Source organism: Pelobates fuscus, chromosome 4 (genome assembly GCF_036172605.1).
Source record: "Pelobates fuscus isolate aPelFus1 chromosome 4, aPelFus1.pri, whole genome shotgun sequence".
Classification (NCBI taxonomy): Eukaryota; Metazoa; Chordata; class Amphibia; order Anura; family Pelobatidae; genus Pelobates; species Pelobates fuscus.
In genome coordinates, this window is record NC_086320.1 from 100914897 (window position 1) to 100936396 (window position 21500).

Genomic DNA, 21500 nt, shown 5'->3' on the forward strand with positions numbered 1-21500 from the left:
AGATATTGGGTAAGTATCCTTGACTCCGAAGTCCTGCTTTGTCATAGCAAGTTTGCCCAGAAATTCTAGCACACTATTACCAGCCAGTACAGAAACATAGTCATGAAATGCAAATAATATTACTTCTCATTGCACTCCTCCAAATACTACACATAACTTCATACACATTGCTAGGCTGGAAAAACACTAGGGGTGAAGCCCAAAACAAAATCTGATGGAGCTTCTAGGTGTATGAAGGTCAGCCATAACGGAAGTAAACAAATGTCTGTAAAGTAGAACTGCATCCCACCGTTTGCTGATGAGAGTCCTTAAAAAGGTTTCAGTTAAAAGCATGCGTACATAAAGCAAGGAAAGTGATGCTACTCACACAATATGAGCCAGGTTTAGAGGTTTTTCAGGCTGGTCAGGGAACATTGGATGCAAAGGTTCACGGCTGGAAGCACAGCTTAGAGACTTGCTAAGTGCATTAGTAAGCTTCTTGGCAGGCGATTTCTGTAGGAACAATAGGGGTGCAGAATAAGAGCACATACACAGAATGAAAACAAGAACTCCTACTACTACATTTTCAATTTAATAGCCTCTCTCCTAAAACAGAGAATGCTATAGGAAATGTTAAATACTAAAAACAGATTGTCCCTTGTGGTTCTCCTCCACTTGCTCTAAGGGGCTATGTAAGAAAACAACTATTTAAAAAAAAACACAAAACTTCTCAAAGTCCTACATCATGTGCTGGCTGAGGAACGACAACGCTGCAACATATAAGCTCTTGTAGCTGTTTAGGAAGTGACAGAAGCTGTACATACAGTAACTGGGATAGAGAAAATGATGCTCTGACAGGGCAGAGACAGAGCTCATACCCATATAGTTATGCCATCCTATTTAAAATGTAGATCTTTACAGACGCTATGTATGTGCTGACCTTGGCCCTATAGATGTCAAGGGAAGCTATCACAATACTGTAAGAAAACCGCAATGTAGCCTTACCTAGAAATATCCATTTAAAAATCCCCCTTCCTCTATCAGTAAAAAGTACACATTCTAAAAGAACACTTTGTAACAACCGTGTCTTCCTTGGCTACAGCAATAAAGAAAATCCTGCTCTAAGCTAAATACTTACCCAGGACTGCTAAAATCAATCTAACAGCAAAGGCTTAGTGATAATGTTATTCTCGCGTAGTGCCCTAGTATTTAGGTTACTTCGTTCTGTTGCGTGATTCTCCTCTGGGATGCAGCTGCAGAAGCCCAGTGAACCTATTCTTACCCATGACGTGTACTCTTTCATTTGGTGCTGGTTGCTATGGGAACCACTCGCATGCCCCCTCCAGAAGCAGTCCTGACAGAGCTGGTAATTGTGACACTGCTGGCAACGGTAACGGAAACCCATCATGCTCTCACTGTGGCAATAGGAACACTCAACAGGGTGGAAGACTATGGGAGAAGAAGACAGACATTGAACATGTCTTTATCCTGTGAAACATGTCACATGACATCGAAGTGATGTGTACGAAACATTAAATCTGGCACTGAGCACTGTGGCTCACAGGCTTTTGTTGTACTAGTCACAGAATACTTTTTTTGAACACTGTTTTGACAATTCTGGCATATCACATGATTATGCTTTTAGATCACCATGACAAAATGCTCTATTTCCGGTCACATGACTTAATTAGAATTAATACAGATTAAAAAAATTCTTGTTAGGGCCAAAATATTGACTTACTGCTGGTGCAATAAAAAAAGTCATTGGACCCGTGGGTCTGAGTGCCAGTCTCTTGATGCATTTTATTGTAAAGAGGTGACAAAAAAACAAAACACCTCGATGCATAGGATAACAGCTGTGAGCATTCAATAAAACAAATTATAACATCAAAATGACACATATATTCATCTCAGGGTATGAGAAAATACCCTCATTAACCCCTTTAGGACCACTGTTCTTGAAAACATGCATGATTTTAAGGTATTTGTAACATCACTGTTTTTAAGAAGTTAAGCACAAATTGTAGGATTATAGTGCACTCTGGGATTTTTTTTTTCTTCAAATAAAAGCAAAATATTACTTTTTAAACCTGGCATATCCTTCGTGCACAACTCTGACAGGCAGAATCTATTCTTGATAAGCGCATAAAAGAAGCTGACCAGACGGCATGGTTTTTATAGGACTGGCCTCATACTGCAGGGCTCTGGAAATGCTGAGAAGTGATGAGCTCACACACTCCTTTTTCTTAATGGCTACCACAAAGCACCATCAATAATGTGTATTTTGCACTCATACGTCAATTTTCCTTCCCCAGCCACTCCCACTACCTCGGTTTTGGAGAGTATATCATTTTACCCCTACTCTGTAAGGTAAAGAGGTGGACTCATAGTACACCTCTGTACCCCTTCCTATAACCATATATGCCTTTTGGAATGGTGATGCAATGATGCTGCACTCCAATTAATACAGTATTACTACCTCATTGATATCAATTTTAAAATCCAATTTTACTATAGCAATCTTCCAATCGTCAGCTTTTATGATATTATATCCACTGTTAGGATTCAGAATCCGGTTCAGGACCCGTATAACTACATGTAAGTAAATTAGCTTTGCTGTCAATGTTTACTTCATGCAGCTTTGAAAGGTACTTGGACTGTAAAAAATGCTGTGCTCACTCGGTGATGGTGACTTAAACTTTCAAAATCTGTAATTCTGATTGATGAGTAAACTATTTGTTTTCTGGTGTTTAAAAACAAAACGGTCTCTGATTAGGAAGCTCAGTGTATATCTTTTTCTAATCTTCATAATATAGATATAAACATATCCCTTGCACAGTCCAAGACAGTCTCCTCAATAGAGAAATAAAAAGTAGAAAGGAGCACAGTAAACAGTGATCTAGTTACGATGATGTGCCATCAATTACCATAAATCTCTGACACGGCAGCAGGTCCAAGGTTCTCAATGTCTCTACCAATACACTGCATTGGTCCTCTGGTTGTAAACAATTTGTGTGTGTGTAACAGAGCCCCTGGCTTCATCCATCTGAGAGGAGCCTAGCTACTTGGGGAGCTACAAGGGGAGTATGTTCCATGAAAGAAATGATAAAAACTTTTTACCAGGACAGCACTCCATTTCTGGACTGTCTGTGTATAAGCCTGTCTTATGAGCAAGTGAAAACATTCAAACAAGGTTTTCCTGACTGACAACATATATTAATATATTACATTAAATCTGTGTGTTGAGAGACAAATATTCTCAAAGAAACATTGTAAATCAAAGAAGTTGGATTGCAAGCCTTAATACTTTATGCTGCAGAACTGCAACTCTGGAAACTCAATAAATAAAGCTATACAAACCTTTGAATTCTTATTCTAAAATATGCAGAACTATGTCTTAACGACCCCCACCCACTATTTAATATTTCATCAATCAGTCTGCAAGGAAGCTTGCATGGACAAGATGAATTCGGGAAAGGATAAAAGCCAAACCAAATGGTGAAAATAACAATGCTACTTTAAAATAAAATGTAAAAAGTGATTTTTAAACTATTGTTTTTAAACATTGTAAAACAATATTCAATACATTTATATATTCATAAAAGTATAAAAACAACAGTGATTGATAATATATAGGCACAAAATGAAATCTGTGTGCTCACCGTTTTCTACATTCGCCAGTCGATGCAGAAGAGGTAACCAGACAAGACACTGAGGTGGTGGGTCAGACATAAGAGTGTCCAAGAAGGAATTTAAGGTAACTTTCTTCTGTTTAAATAAAAGCAACAGTTTATCATACAGTGGTAAGTTACACAGCTGAAACGCAGTGAAGGTAATAAAATGTAACTTGCAATAAGCAATGAATAACGTTCGAACTCTGTAGCATATGTTGCCAGTGGTGTTAATCTGGACTGCAGCATCCAACGTAAGCTCATCTTTAATATATATGAAAAAAACACGTAATAATGTAAAAATGGAAGAAGTGTTTCTGGAATCAGAGAATGTATACAACTAAACATTTTATTATAGAAACAGCAAGGATCTGGGTTCTGGATTTGATAACAATTTTAGACGCAAACAACTTGAACGTATAAGTAACTGCAGGCTCAATTCATCAGTATAATAAGCAGCACCTGCTGGATTTATAATCTAGATTTATTAAAAAGGTTGTTCTGTGTCTTACCACGCATCATACCTAATGTAATAAGCAAATGTAATAAACTCAACAGATGGCAACAAAATGTGAGCGCCATCTATTTATTTCTTTTATTTTTCAACTCCAGAATGTTAAGGTGCTAGAAAATAAACTGCTTTCACATCTCTACGTTTTTACTGGGGCATGGTGAGAATTGTAGAATATATAAACGGCTCTGTGAATGACTCGCTTGTTCTAGTATATCAGTGGCACGTGTTAATTCCTATCTTAGGTATTCTGTAGCAAATGTATGCTTTGTGTTTCTACAAATGGCAGATTATTTACGCACGAAGAGCAATCACGGGAAACCCTTAAAGCGGCACTGTTACCGTCTGGGGTGAGTTCTATTTACCTGAACCAGTTCCTAGCAGGTGCTGCCATCTTTTTCCGGCTGCTCATCTTCTCCTCCTGGCGCTTTAGCTTCAGGAATCGACGTCACTGCTTTACTCTTGCACATGTATGTGAGTACAGCATTGACGTGTAAGGGGGATCAAGCAAGACACAGGATCCTCAGTAGATAGAGTCAATACCCTGCAGCTGTCACTTGTTATGGCTGGGGGCACTGACACTTCTAGACTGTGTTAGCTCAAGCTGTCCCTACTCGGTCTTAGTATATTTTTTGACTGTGTTGGAATTTCAGTGAAATTCCAATTCAGTCAATATGAGTATTTCATAAAGTTCTATCGTCATGAAATATTAATGTTTCGTGGCGGGGGAGGACAGTCTCACTTTAAAATCAACACAGTGTACACTGGAATGTTTCTGTTGTTTGGTACATGTTTAGAACATCACACTAGGAGTTATATTTACAAAAAATATAAATAGGCTCTTAGAATAACACAGATAAAGGAACGCAGGGATTGTGGTGCCAGATGACCTTAATTGTAAGGAGTCACTCCGTTTCTGAACAGTTTGACTTGGGCTATAAGAGTGGGCTAAGTCCCCCACCCATGTAGCTGGAAATACCCTTGATCCTATTTTCTCTCACGAATGTACACTCTCTAATATCTGCAACACTCCATTTCCTCTCTCAGATCACCACCTCTTATCATTTGCTCTCAATAGCCCCCTACTCCATCATCCTCAACCTTACCCTCTTCAACTAAGAAGAAATCTTAATTATATTGACCTCCAGCAGCTATCAGCGATATTTTCCTCCTATCTCTCCCAATGATCATTCAGTGTCTCCTTTTCTAATGATACCTCCTCCATTCGTCTTGTCTCTGTTGGAGTCCCCCAAGGCTCTGTACTTGGTCCCCTTCTATTTTCTCTTTATACTGCCTCTCTTGGCAAACGAATTACCTAATTTGGATTCCAATACCTCCTATACGCTGATGACACTCAGATATACTTCTCCTCCCCGGACCTCTCCCCTGCAGTCCAGCAACGTGTCACTGCTTGCCCATCTCTGATTGGATGTCCTCCCGCTTTTTGAAACTCAATCTCTCTAAAACTGAGCTCCTTGTCTTTCCTCCTCCTAATACTGATCCTACTCTTTCACTCTCCCTTCAAGTTAGTGGTACCCACATCAGTCAATCCTTGCAAGCGCACTGTTTTGGCATCATACTTGATTCTGGCCTCACATTTGAGCCTCACATCCAGACTGTTACCAAATCCTATCGATTATATCTTAAAACAATAGCCTGCATCAGCCTCTTCCTTATACAAGATGCTACTAAGGAGCTTGTCAATGCTCTAGTAATCACGGATTATTGTAACTCTCTCCTAATAGGTCTTTCCACAAGTCGTATTGCCCTGCTACAGTCTGTAATGAATGCTGCAGCTAGACTGATTTTCCTCTTCTGTCGCTCCTCTCTCACCTCATTCCTTACATTGGCTTCCTGTATCCTGTAGGAGTTAATTCAAGGTACTAATCCACACCTATAAAGCACTGACCAATTCTAGCCCCTCCTATATTTCTTCACTGACCTGCAGGTATGCCCCTTCTCGCTCTCTCCGCTCTGCCCATGACCTTCTCCTGTCCGCTGCTCGCACCCATACGGCCAACTCACGCTTGCAGGACTTCTTGCTGGTGGCTCATTTCCTATGGAATAGCCTGCCTACGACCATCAAGCTCTCCCCTAGTCTTCAATCATTTAAGAAGTGCCTTAACACCCATCTCTTTAGGAAAGCTTATGGCCTCCCACAGTAACCTCTACCTCACATACCTGTCCCTTGCACTCTCCTAAAGGGCAGCACTCTACTCTCTCCTCCAGCTCAGCCTCACTCCCACCTTATTTGATTGCTACCCCCTGTCCTGTTGGGTTTTACACCCACCTCCTATAGACTGTAAGCTCGTTTGAGCAGGGCCCTCTTCAACTTATTGTTCCTGTTAGTTTTATACTTGTCTCATTTATTGTTAAATCTCCCCCTTTGATAATATTGTAAAGCGTTATGGAATATGCTGATGCATATAAATACCAGTAATAATAATAATAATAACCGCGTGTTCGCCGGACGCCGCTACCTGCTTTCACTACTAAAGTCAAAGAGTTCAAGTTATGTTTAGGTAGTTCATAACCTAGCAATGTCTGACAATCCTTTACCAAACTAGAAATGTTTCATAAAATATACTAGGAATGACTAAAGAATCCAAATATTTGTTTTAAACTGCTCTGTGTGTATTTGCACAAATATTGTTTGTGTACAGAATAGCATCGTATAGCGCTATGAATCTTAACATGTTTATTATTACTAATCTTTGTAAATTGGTAATACAAGCAAGCTGCCCTTAACATTCATTATTTTTTCTTAAAATGGGAAAGTCCTATGTCCAGTTGTAGGGTTCCACTCACCTGTTGTGAAAAACAAGACCTGGCAGCTTGCTCTGTGTACCCAAACGAAGGCCCTTCAAACACTGCCGTGGGCAGCTTCAGAACTTCCCTCAGAAACAAGTCGTACCGCGCATAAATCATCATGCCACTGGAATCAGAGATCATGGAGAAAATATCTGAAAGGACAATCCATGCAAGTTAATATGCACCCACTGATAATACAACTGGCCAATAGCCATTTCCTGTTTACTTTTAATAGCCACTAAATACGTTGCAGTTATTCTAGAATAAGATATCACACTTATTAGAATATACAACAGCATGATATGATTTATTGCACTCTGACTTTTTTTTAATTAGGTAAATCTTTTTAAAATTTTATTTTAGACAGTTTGGCACAATTAAATAAGGTCACATGGAATACATTAGAATTTTTTTTTTTTTTTTTTTTTTTTAAGAGTTGAAGGCAAGTGCAGGTTTTAGAGTTGGTAGAGGATCTCAGAAGTCACAAGAAAGGGTAAATAGAAAAGGGAGTAGCACAGGGCTATCTAAATTTAAAGTAAATCTGTGTACAAAAGAAGCAGCAGACATCAAACTATTGAAGGATTCCACTGTGAAGATATGAACAATACCAGGTACTTTGTTTGTGTGAGGAAACTCTGTGAAGTATGAAGATAATTCCTTAATCATCTATTCCCACTGTCTTTTATAGCCACTTCCAAACAAAGATTGGTGGGTTTGGTATCTTCATAAAGGATGATAAGCAATAATTTGTGAGCCTCAAAGGGACACTCGAAGCATCATAACCACCAGTGTCCACTGTAGTGTTATGGTGTGAGGAGCACCCTGACCTGGTTCCTCAGTAATTGAGCAAAGTAACACCTCCAGCAGCAGAGGAGTTTATGTTCACAGTGAAACCCTGTAAAACAGACTCCAGGCATCAAAACTACTTTAAATTATGGAAGTGGCAATGGTGCTTGGAGAAACCCTTTAAGTGTAAAGTAATCATTTTTTTATAATTAGGATTCGGGAGTATGGTGGATTAGCATTATCCAAGGAGTGGAAGTGTGAGGTGCATTATATTTTCTTTTAAAATTTAGGACATTGCCGCTGTATATGTAGTAGAGACTGATGAGCGTCCAGACATCTCCCAAAGTCATGGTACTGAGAATATACAGATTAAAGTAGAATAAGGATGCAAGTTAATCATTTTGAAGTTAATGCTTGGAATTAACTGGAAATCAAGAATAAATATTAACCAGTAGGCACAGTGTATACTAAATGTATTTACCAGTGACCACAGTGCATAATAAATATGCTAATTAATGTCTGTGTTATTAGTAATCTGGGTAAATAACAATGCCAGTGGATAGGCCTTCAAAGACAGAAATTTCCCTGTGAAGAATGTGAGGAAGATGACTTAATTTAAAAAAAAAAAAAGGAATTGTTTCTATTTAATTATGGATTGTCTAAATTTGCATAACAAACCCTTGCACTGGAAAGTCAGTAATGTTGTATTGCAAAGAGAACTTGCAGGCAATGTCTGAAAACAAAAGAGTGCTGTAACCACTGGTCTATCAAAAGCAACAAGAACAACTATGTGTGTGACCCAGCTCAGTTATACAACCCCATCTATTTTCTAAATTCTTCGAGCCAATCTGCACTATAGCAACAGAACTCCATGCACGCAGAAAAAGTTTGTCTGATGCAAGCCCTATTAATACATTAAGACAAAAAGTGTCCGGCCTGCATAAACAGTTAACGCATGTGCAATGGAGATACAGCAGTGGATCTACATAAAGAAAATAATAGTATAGTGTAATACAGCATGAGTAGGTAAACTGTGCTACCAAGAATGCATTTGCAGGATATAATGGTCATAGAGTACCTCAGGGTGACTCTCCTGAAATTACTGGGGAGGAGGGAGGGTGGGCAGAAAAATGTTGCTTCCACCTCAGACCTCCAAGTCCTGGTCAAGTATCTCAGGACTCCAGGTAAGTTCTAGGAATTTATTTATTAAGAATAAAATACTTAGAAATAAAATTTTAAATAACACGAAGGTCCAACGCGTTTCTTCCAAAATATGGACTTCCTCAGAAACCAAATGTTACACAAATTTGATTTAAAAAAAACAATAATGCCAAAACCACAGATCAATTCTGGATCAAATTGGAAATGTTTCCTGTGACACCGTGCTATGTAATTTAGTCTATGTCCTTGGTAGGGACACTACATTTCTACATGCATAATATAGTACTACATTTAATGTTAATGGAAAATTAAGAAAGCATTGTGTCCGGGACCAAATATTAGGCAATATATCACCGGAACAACAAGAGAAAAAAAAATCTAAAAACCTATTCGCACCGTGCTACATTAAAAAATATACACATCCATTTAAAATTTTAAAGTAGGTTCTAGGGATGTCATAGATGTAAAGGCGTGTAAAGTGTCCCTACCAATGACACCATTTAATTTCCAAAGCACAGTGTCACAGGAAAGCTTTTAAATTCATTCCAGGATTTAGTATGTCACAGACTTTGTGATATATGTGTTAGAGAGTGTCTGTGCCGCAAGCAATATTTAGGTTGCACCAAATAGCCTTGAAGGACAGAATTTTAGAACACCTTAATAACATTAAAAAATGATGTAGGTCTTGTCCTCTGTTTAGTTGGAAACATTTTAGTTTCTTAAGTGTTGAACATGTTCGCGCTTGGATAGGGTTCCAAACGTTACTTCCGACGGCCGAGTCACCTCAAGGACCTGGCAATAGGGTGCCGGAGTCTAGAAAGAGGTGCTGAATGCCCCCCCCCCCTCCCCCCACGATGGACTGACTGACGTCATGTGATCGCACCTTGATTAGGCAATCACATAAATTCATGAACTGGACTTTTAATTTTCAGACTGCTGACTATGGAAGCCAAATTGGTGAAACATGTTTTGGTAGTTGTACACTTAATTTGACATTTTGCTGCCAGCTTCATCATTGATTTTTATGGTTTTTATCAAGGGTTTGGAATAATGAATTGTTTTTGAAGCATTAAGGGAAGCATCTTGTCTCCAGGTTCCTGTCATATGGTTCTGGGGAGTTTCACCCCATAAAATGACACAAAGCTCCTACACCTTTGAGCTAGGAGTGGAAAAAGCTCTATATTAGGTGAGCACCATCATTACTTCATTCATATAAGGTTCTATTGATGCCCTGCACTATCAATTTTCTATTTTTTTTTCTTTCTGAGGGAGAGAAACCCTGCTTAAAGAAAGGTGGAGTGTTACCTTAAAAGGGACACCTGCATATTAAGTGGATCTTTCTCCTTAGGCTCCACTTCATGTGAGTGTAGCTATTACTAATTGCCTTTCTGCACCTTATACTGTACCATCTACACTATGTTTTTTTATTTATCTTGCATATACTGTGGATTTTACTCCCTGGGATCTTGTGTGTAAGAGAGTAAGCTATCCCTCTTTTTTCTTTTTATGTTTCCCTTGTAATTCACTTTTATGAGGTTTACACTTACAATATATATTTACATTTTATTAGTTGGTGAGGGCTGTGAAGTGATCCTTCACGAGTGTTTTAGAGCAGCTATTTTATGGATATTTTCTTTGTTTTACGCTCAAGTGTTTTTCCTCATACTTCTATTTTTGCACTTTTCACAATTTCTAATACTTACCTGGAGTCCTGAGAAACTTGGTACTGGCTTGGAGGAAGGAGTGCTATAATGCTATTACTTTTCATTGCACTTTACTGCACCAAGTCCCTGAGGAAGTCCACACCTAGGACGAAACGCGTAGGACGTGCATGGTGACAAGCTGTTTGTTTTATATTTAAATGTAAGTCATTAAATACTTTTTTACTTAACTCTGGAAGTGTACTACATTTGTGTATATATCTTTCTCGTTTGAGATACATACATTTGCTTCATGATGAACATGTGAGGTGGGACAATATACTGGACACTGAAAGAAAAGATACCACTCAAGGCTGTTTTAATTCTGCAAATCTGTGAGTGACCAATTGTGATTATATACCAGTGTCAGTCCCCACACAGTTAAACGCTATGTTTCTTTATTGTATCTACATTTAGCAGAACATCCCCTACCCTATGTGCATATATCTATTGAAGACAAGAGGAAGTCTTCGGGGAGTTTCCCGGGATACTTCACCTAAAACATTAAGGGAAGTCCTGGTTTGCTTTAAACCATATATTTTTTTCACTGGGTTGTGTTCACATATATTGTTGTTTTTGTTTGCATATTTTTCCTATAACCATGTTATCCTGATAGTAGCACAGTTTACCTATTCACACTGTTTTACACTATACTATTATGACCCACAGCTGGATCTCCATTCCATACATTGTATATCGGCTGTTGGGAGTGGAATATTATTTGTGAAGTCTCCTAGAGAAGCTGTATATTTAAAAAGATAAGGGGTTTACATTTTAGGTTTTACTACACCTGACACATATGGGGTGAGAGCGTGGAATATCTACAAACTGTTAAGGTCCCAGGACAGAAACATTTAAATGGTCACTGTAATTGCCATCAAAACTTTGCATGATTGAGCGACTTGAAACTTCAAGTTGTAACTATCACATAGCTCTAAGAAAGCCCCTGAGAGCTGTCAATCAGGCTGCCAGATTGCTCGGTGTCATGTACCTGATGTAAATCTTCTTGAAAGTAGGGGATCACCTCCTACGACATCCGCACGATCCGGGAACCTAATGCGACATGCACGCATTAGGCCTTCCCCATAGAAAAGCATTGAATCCTTATGGCAATTTGAAGACACTGAACGTCCTCAAGCCACTAGGGGCAGCCTTAACTCTGCAATGTAAGCATTGCAGTGTCTTTGAAACTGCAATGCTTTACATTTCAGGGTTAAGGGAACACTGACACTACACCCAGACCACTTCAGTGAGATGAAGTGCTTTGGGTGCCTATAGTTTTCCTTTCATCCTGTGTGGGAACTGGTACACAGGTTCCTGAATCCAGATTCATAATTGAGGGGAAGATGTACCTACGTTATAGTGCAGAAATTCCATTATCTTTTTACCCACTGATGTTTGCATATTTTCAGATTAAGAACTGAAGCCCAAGATACAGGACTGCTTAATTTTATTTAATTTTTAATAAAGTGTCTACATAATGCATTTGTCTGGGTATGAAAACAATCCCCGATATGTCTTTGATATGTGATCTCTTATGAAGGTATTGAATTGCAAATAAAAATATATCAAATGTTCTACAGACACCTCACTAGGCAGTAAGTGTGATATCTGACAAAATCTATCAAGGAATACAATTTTCCTTTTAAATCTACTTCATTTACTTTCCGTGAAGCACGAAACTGATTGATGCAAATATTGTTTTTTTTCTGTGTCCTTTGACACTGACCATAATCACAGATGTAGTATACAGGTAATCTGAAGAAAAGACTTACACCTTAATTTGTCCATAATTTTTCCTCCACATAGTGTTGCCAAAGCCATTTTGACAGCAAAAACTGTAATCTTCCCATGTCCTTCCCTGTAGATAGAAACCAGTCAGTGCAAGTAAACGCAAGCAACATCAGAGTCGTTATACCTTTTTTGAATGCCCTTTTAAGATCTGAGTGAAAGGTATATGTAATTTAAACTTTACCAGAAAAACAAACCCCATCTATTATTCTATTTGATTCGTTTCCAGGATAAAAGCTCAGAAGTTACCAAAGAATATATGGGTCATTCCCCCAACTTAAAATCAAAATAAGAATGTAGCGCTTATATATCAGGAATTAATCACCTTTTGGTACTGTTTAGGAGCAGGATTCCCCTGACAAGCCAACAGATACGGTATTTTTCGCTCCATAAGACGCACCACACCATAAGACGCACCTAGTTTTTAGAGGAAAAAAACCCAGAAAAAAAAATATTCTGAACAAACTGTCCCATAGTGTTTCTTACTATGGGACAGTTTGTTCAGAATATATTTTTTTCTGCCCTGTCCCATAGTGTTCTCCTATAGTCTGCTCCTCCCCCTCCCATAGTCTTCTCCTCCTCTCTCCCATAGTCTTCTCCTCCCCCTCCCATAGTCTTCTCCTCCCCCTCCCATAGTCTTCTCCTCCCCCTCCCATAGTCTTCTCCTCCCCCTCCCATAGTCTTCTCCTCTCTCCCATAGTCTTCTCCCCCCTCCCATAGTCTTCTCCCCCCTCCCCTAGTCTTCTCCTCCTCTCTCCCATAGTCTTCTCCCCCCCTCCCATAGTCTTCTCCTCTCTCCCATAGTCTTCTCCTCTCTCCCATAGTCTTCTCCTCTCTCCCATAGTCTTCTCCTCTCTCCCATAGTCTTCTCCTCTCTCCCATAGTCTTCTCCTCTCTCCCATAGTCTTCTCCTCTCTCCCATAGTCTTCTCCTCTCTCCCATAGTCTTCTCCTCTCTCCCATAGTCTTCTCCTCTCTCCCATAGTCTTCTCCTCTCTCCCATAGTCTTCTCCTCTCTCCCATAGTCTTCTCCTCTCTCCCATAGTCTTCTCCCCCACTCCCATAGTCTTCTCCCCCACTCCCATAGTCTTCTCCCCCACTCCCATAGTCTTCTCCCCCACTCCCATAGTCTTCTCCCCCACTCCCATAGTCTTCTCCCCCACTCCCATAGTCTTCCCCCTCTCCCATAGTCTTCCCCCTCTCCCATAGTCTTCTCCTCTCTCCCATAGTCTTCTCCCCCCCCATAGTCTTCTCCTCCCCCTCCCATGGTCTTCTCCTCCCCCTCCCATAGTCTTCTCCTCTCTCCCATAGTCTTCTCCTCCCCCTCCCATAGTCTTCTCCTCTCTCCCATAGTCTTTTCCTCCCCTCCCATTTAGTCTTCTCCTCCCCCTCCCATATAGTCTTCTCCTCCCCCTCCCATATAGTCTTCTCCCCCCTCCCATATAGTTTTCTCCTCCCCCTCCCATAGTCTTCTCCTCCCCCTCCCATATATTCTTCTCCTCCCCCTCCCATATAGTCTTCTCCTCCCCCTCCCATATAGTCTTCTCCTCCCCCTCCCATATAGTCTTCTCCTCCCCCTCCCATATAGTCTTCTCCCCCCCCTCCCATATAGTCTTCTCCCCCCCCTCCCCTTGTCCCATAATTACTTACCTGTCTTGTAGCGTTGGCCGGCTTAACAGCGTGCACCGCGGTACAGGAAGGCCAACGCTACAAGACAGGTAAGTAAACCTTCACATTCGCTCCATAAGACGCACAGACATTTCCCCTCACTTTTGAGGGGAAAAAAAGTGCGTCTTACGGAGCGAAAAATACGGTAGATGTCTATAAGAAATAATCACATATAGTGTAGATCATACATTATAAAACAATATATATTAATTTTATAGTGTACACACTCACAAACGGAGAGCTATAGACCCAGCTCTGGTTTGAATTGTTTCTGGGTCCGTACAGGCGACCCACCCCTATTTCCAATGTAATTGTAAGGTCTGTAAGAAAAATAGAGGTACAGACGATTGCGCAGTATTGCTACAAAATATTCCAGAAAGTATAGTACACTGATCCCAAATGGGTACTCACAAGTATGGAGTCATACTATAATGACTCAATTTTCCAGCGTTGTGCAGATTCGGGACTGCACTCCCTGTTGAATGTAACAGTATCGGGAACCAGGATCAGTTGAAACAAATAGAAAATGTATTAATACAATATAATATACAAATAAAAAAAGCCTCAATGTGCTTAAAAACCGAGACGCGTTTCGCCACTACAAGCGTGGCTTCTTCAAACCGGGTACAATAAGTCGATTATTTCTTATAGACATCTATCTGTTGGCTTGTTAGGGGAATCCTGCTCCTAAACAGTACCAAAAGGTGATTAATTCCTGATATATGAACGCTACATTCTTATTTTGTTTTTATTCTGTATTTGTGATACTGCAAGGGATCACTTGAATGTTTAGCAACTATATTAATTGATTGACCAAGAGGTATATTTTTATTTCCATTATAATCTATAAGCGCTGGTTCCGTCATACACTTTGTTACATCATTCCCCAAAATTAACCCCCAAACATATCAATTATATTAAAACATGTATTAATTGCACCCAACTCTTTAATATAGTTAAAAAAAAAAAAAAAAAGGAGTACAATCTGGGGTGATGGCCCCCCAGTCGAACAACATCATTTTTTATTATTTATTGTTATTTTTATTATACTGCATTTTTATCTATTTCTATTATCTTCTGTACATATACTAATATCATATACGTTTTTATATTTTATATAAAAACATATATAAAACAAAACACGAGAAATACCGGCACTCAAGGATTTTCAGCAGATAAAGTCTTCATTTATTGCGAAGAAAAGAATCGACGTTTCAGCTCCTCACAGGAGCTTTCATCAGGACACAAAAAATATATTTATATTATCTTTTCTCTTAAGTATTATGTATGTATATATTATTGTTATTTTCCCCATATTGTAATCGAATTTTTTTTTTATCATTTCCATAACTTGTTATGTCTTTTAAAACTCAATAAAAATTATTTAAAATAATATTTGGGTCATAGTTCATACAGCTATAATATACAAGTCCACCTGGTGAAATCTTACCTTCAGAGCTTAAACAGTTTTTGAACGGTTAAACAACGAAGTTGCTTCTAGCGCTGATCTCAGCTCCACCCCGGCAGCTTACGGCTTCTGTAAATTCACTTATAGGATGCACGGAAAGCCGCCCATGCAGGGGCACTGCTGATTGGCCAAGAGCAGTCAGCTGATGCTCTCAGCCAATCAGTGACTTCCTATTCACAAAACTGAAGAAGAAAAGGTACATTTCTTTCCAAGCCAGTTTTATGAATAGGGAGTCACTAATTGGCTTCACGTCCTGAAAGTGAAATTACAGAAGCCGACCAGAGGAGGAGCTGAGACTGGCGCTGGAGGCAACTTTGGGGGTTAAATAATTTGAAAAAGGTTTAACCTCTGAATGTAAGAGTGCCTTCAGGTGCCTCTTGGCACCATAACTACTTTATTTAGATGTAGTTGTTTTGGTGCATTAAGTGTTCCTTTAATTTGTTGCAAGAGAGTAAAGCTATGGGCCTATAAGTGTCCTTAGTAAATCATGTTTAATTTTGTCATATAACACAGTCCTACAGTTACAAGAAGAGAGCTAAAATACATGTTTTATACAGATCAATCACATATTAAATGAAAGTGTAGGTGCACTAAAAACTGGAATGGGAGTGTTAGTTAGTGAAGAACAGGAAAAGGCAGAAACTTTAAATAACAATTTCTCCCTTTGTATATATTAAGGAAGAACCCATGGCAATAGATGTGCAAATGATTGCTATTTAAAAACTTGCAGAAAAATTGTAATTGGCTCAAGACAAGGTGCTGCAGCAACTAAAGAAAGTTAATATAAACAAAGCTCCAGGGCCTGACGGTATTCATCCACAAGTACTTAAGGAACTAAGTGTAGAAATAAGTGAACATCTGTTTTTAATATTTCAAGATTCTTTCAGGAAGTGTTGGAGGAAGATTGGAGGAAGGCAGAAATCCTTCTTTTGAGTAAGGGTTTGAAATTTGTCCCTGAAGAACCCCCTAATTGTTTTCAACTTTTTATTGATGCACAGAAATGTATTAGAAAAATGTAGATCAAAAGATTTTTCATTAAGAAAACCAGCAAAGGTTTTTTAAGTGCTTCATCTAATCCCATCAAAGATAAAGAACTACAGAGATTTAAACCTCAATCTAAATTTTGTCCAAATGAACGAGGGAGCCAGATTGAAGCTTTTAATAAAACTTGGAAGAGATCAGGTCAGGAGAGTAAACATAAAAATCTTACCCCGAGAGAAAGTAATACCTTGATGAGTTCAAGTAAGAGGAAGGAGTTGACTATCAAGAGTGCCGATAAGGGAGGAGGAGTGGTTATCATGTCAACACAATATTATGTTGCAGAAACCTATAGACTTTTAAATGATCATCTTACCTATATTAAACTTAACTCTAATCCTAATTATGAGTATAATCAAGATCTCAAAAGTTTGTTATATAGTGCTAGAACAGCAAGTATCATTGATGAGTCTACATATTCTTTTATTTTTACAGAATCCCCCAAGGTGCCTACTTTCTATTTTCTCCCCAAAAATCACAAATGTAAGGATAAACCCCCAGGGAGGCCGATAATAAGTGGCATTGATTTCTTGACCACTAAGCTCTCTGAGTATATCGATTTTCATCTGCAGAAATATGCTCAGGGAGCTTTGTCATATCTGAGGGACACAAAACATTTTTTTCTTTTTCTTTTAATACTCAATATAATGGAAGGGCTTTTGATATACAAAGAATAATTAAAAAACATTGGAGTTTACTTGTTGAGGATGAATTTTTAAGTAAACAAACTCCACAGGCTCCTAAAGTTATCTTTAGAAAGACCAAACTAAACGCATGGGAGGTTTCTATACATGTGGAAACTGTAAAAGCTGTAGTCATCAATTTAATATTATAAAAGATTTTGTCAGTACATAGACGCAAGTAAAGTTTAAGATTAAAAGTAAGGTGTCCTGTTCCTCCACCCATGTGGTATATCTTCTTACCTGTGGATGTGGGATGCAGTATGTGGGGAGAACTGGGAGGAAATTAAAAGTTAGATTTCAAGAACACAGAAATAACATTAAAAAGGGTATGTTAACACATTCAGTGCCAGTGCATTGTAATAATTGCCCCTTGTTCAATTTTAACACATTGAACTGTATAGGTATAGAACAGGTAGCCCTGAATGAAAGAGGTGGTGATCTTATGATGGCTTTAAGAGAGAGGGTTACTGGATCCATACATTAAAAACTATGAAACCAAGTGGATTAAATGTGGATTTTAATTTAGTTTGTTTTCTATGATTCTTCTACTATTTTCTAACTTTGATTTTACCTCTGTATCTGTTTAATATATAATTGATTGTAATATATATGAATTTTAACTTTTAGCTTTGAAGTTTGGGATATTTTGATAATTAATTTTTGTATATTTGTTATTTTCTTTATAATCTTGTATTATGGACTTTTTTTGCTCGATTATGAGCTGATCGCTTCGCGCCAAGGACGGATTTAAAAAGGAGAAGACCGGCACTTCACTTCATGCCTGCATATGGATAGTATCTTATTAGATGCCCCTGAAGAAGTTCAACATTGAACGAAACGCGTAGGGCGTGTTAGTGTACAGAGTATTTGTATTTTTATTGTTATTTATTTATTTATTTTATTTATTTTTATTCATTCATTTATATTTTACTTGGCTTTCCTGCTCCTTTGGATCCTGAGATAAGGAGACACTTTCATCTGAGTATGATGTGCCTATTTGACTCTTCTATTTTGCAAGTGTGACAATTAATAAAGTGTGTTATTTTTTATTAAGATACTCTGCACTATTACTTTTTCTTTTTTTCCTATGCATGCTATTGATGTTCCAAAGTCCTGAAGTTATTACATCAGTATTCATGATATGCCTACAATCAAATTGGGTTTGTGAGTGCAATAATTTCTATTTATAAACCCACATTTTTGCAACATTATTGCCCTATGTCTGTCTCTATTATTGTATTGTAGATTGCCGTTTTTGATATTTTTTGCTAATATTGTTCTGAGGATATAAGAGGAGTCCTTTCATCTACAATACTTTACAATTAAGGGTAATTTTTGTGTTTTTTCACTTATTACCCACTAAGTGTGTTTTATCTGCACACAGGTGTATTTGTATCTATTGCTGTTTTTCAGATGTGGTTCCTATATTCAAAAAGGGTCCAAAATCCTTGCCTGGAAATTATAGACCTGTGAGCTTTACTTCTGTGGCTGGAAAGTTATTTGAAAGGTTATTAAGGGATAATATTCAAGAATTCCTTGAGAAGAACATGGTAATCAGCAAAAATCTGCATGGTTTATGAAGCACAGGTCGTGTCAAACTAAGTTGATTGCATTCTAAGAAGAAGTAAGAAGTATACATCAGGGTGTTGCAGTGGATGTGATCTATTTGGATTTTGCCAAGGCATTTGATACAGTTCCACACAATAGATTAGTGTTCAAACTCAAGGAAATCGGTCTAGATTAAAATGCTTGTTCTTGGGTAGAACATTGGCTTAAAAATAGAGTACAAAGAGTTGTCATTAATCTTACATTTTCTAGCTGGACAGAGGTGGCAAGTGGTGTCCTTCAGTGTTCTGTTCTGTGACCCCTTCTATTTAACATGTTTATAAATGATCTTGAAAAAAGCATTTAAAGTCATGTTTCAGTGTTTGCAAATGTCAAAAAAATCTGTGAAGTAATACAATGTGAGCAAGATATTACTTTGTTGCAGAGGGATTTAGATAAACTGGGGGACTGGGCACTCAAATGGCAGATGAAATTTAATGTTGAAAAATGCAAAGTTATGCACTTCGGCGTAAAGAAGCGAATTAGAGATAACACATGAAAAGGACTTGGGAATTGTTATAGACAACAAACTATGCAACAATGTGCAATGTCAGTCAGCAGTGGCTAAGGCTAGTAAGGTATTGTTATGCATAAAAAAGGGCATTCATTCTCGGGATGAGAATATAATTTTGCCTCTTTATAAATCACTTTATAAATCACATAAGACCACATCTTGAATATGCTGTGCAATTTTGGGAACCTGTTCTAAAGAAGGATATTACGGCACTAAAAAAAAGTGCAGAGGCAGGCTACAAAATTAATAAAAGGAATACAACATGTCAGCTATAAATAAAGGTTAACAAATTTAAACCTATTTAGTTTAGAAAAACGTTGCCTCAGAGGGGATATGATAACGATATACAAATATATCCAGGGCCAATACAAACTATTGTGTGGAAATCTATTCACAAACCGGACTTTACATAGGACACGAGGTCATGCATATATAGACTGGAATAATGAAGATTTTGTCTAATGCAAAGAAAAGTTTTTGTTACTGTAAAAACAAGAAGGATGTGGAATTCTCTGCTTGAAGAAGTGTTTTTATCAGAGTCCATACAGATGTTCAAACAGCAACTAGATGTATACTTGCAAAAACAGAATATTCAAGGATATAATTTTTCAATGTAGGGTAATAGCTTCTTGATCCAAGGATTGTAGGGTAATAGCATCTTGATCCAAAGATTAATCTGACTGCCATTCTGGGGTCAAGAAGGAATTTTTTTCCTAGTTTGTTGCAAAATTGGAAGTGCTTCAAACTTTTTTTTTTGCCTTCTTTTGGATCAACCGCCAAAAAAAAAAAGTGAGGATGCTGAACTTGATGGACACATGTAACATATTCAGTGAGAGAATAAGATTGTTAAGTAAGAGAAGAGCCCGATGAGAGAAAACGCTGATAGCATTAATATATGGTATGCATGAAAGACGGACACAGTGAGGATATTTCTGTAAGGACAATTGCACATATACTGAAACTGTACTCACGGGTCATAAGCCGCTAGGAGAAAGTTTAACATTAGGCTGATGGACTGTTCTACATTGATCTGGTGAGTGGTTGGCATCCGCTTGTTTAGCTGGTAAAAAATTGTTGACAACACTGCTTCCAGGCGGGCAACATTCAGTTCTACATTTGGGTCCAAGTTGTTTAGTGAATTTTCTCGGAGAGCTTCTATAATGTTCCAGATATCTACCAGATGCACTGGTGAGGGAAAAAAAAAAAAAGAAAGAAATTAGAAAAGAAAATCAAAGAAAGTCAATCAAATGGATAGAAAAATAAACATAAAAAAAAAACCAACATTTTCAAACGTGAAATATATCGGTGAATGAAGATTACACAAAAATCTTGGGTGAGAAAGTACATTTTTGTATACATACACATACATATTTTTTGTTACACTCTCACATTTTTCTTTTAGTTATACATTACAGTAAGTATTTTGCTTGGTAGTTCTGCGTATTATGTTTTTGGTTTTTTTCTTTTTGTCTTACAGATTATTAACTTGTATCTGGAAAGGCTGCAGCGGTCTCCCATGTTTTATTCCACAAAAATGACGTGGAATTGTATTCCACAAACATTATTCTGATAATTTTTCTTATTTTTTTTTTCATTTTTTATGCTAGTTAGAAATGTTTTTTTTTTTTTTTTTTTTTATCGTTATTCAGACATTTTTCCATGTTCAACATTTTCTTTAATTAACCTTTTCCTTCACATTGGGTGTTATTATACCATGGGCTTATCGTTAAATGTACATCTGTAACGCATAGTATTAATACATACAGAATTTGTCTTGCAGAACACATTTTGGAGAGTGAGTACAAAGAGTAATTCTAGGGGCAAAGTACTAGAAATAGAGCAATGTTTTGAGTGATTCATTTACTTTAAAACGTTGCCCCAGAATTACTCTTTACATAGAACCTCGTTTATTTTAACCCCGAATGTTAAAGAACAGGCTCTTATGAAATTCATTTAATCGTATTTCACTTCTTTACTGCCAACAGGGCATCCATTTCAAATGTCAGGATCTTTGTACAACACAAATGCAGTTTAAAATGATTATAATTTACTCTATAAATTGCCCTGGGGCTAATTACCCACTGTAATATAATGCATTACAGGAATTGTATTAAA

General features: G+C 37.9%; 1 protein-coding gene across 18 annotated transcripts in view; it reads right to left on the reverse strand.

Moving 5' to 3' along the window:
* DTNA (dystrobrevin alpha) overlaps positions 1-21500 on the reverse strand; it is a 297949-nt gene that overhangs the window by 77511 nt on the left and 198938 nt on the right. For 10 of the 18 annotated variants that reach the window (XM_063451409.1, XM_063451411.1, XM_063451405.1 and 7 more), the window contains exons 4-9: positions 20357-20570; positions 12395-12480; positions 6970-7124; positions 3642-3747; positions 1262-1428; positions 378-492 (exon numbers count right to left, since the gene is read on the reverse strand). In XM_063451409.1, coding sequence (XP_063307479.1) covers positions 378-492; positions 1262-1428; positions 3642-3747; positions 6970-7124; positions 12395-12480; positions 20357-20570 — 843 coding nt within the window. Of the gene's footprint in view, positions 1-367; positions 493-1261; positions 1429-3641; positions 3748-6969; positions 7125-12394; positions 12481-20356; positions 20571-21500 lie in introns of all 18 variants that reach the window. The other 8 variants (XM_063451417.1, XM_063451423.1, XM_063451413.1 and 5 more) reach the window with 1 other exon arrangement.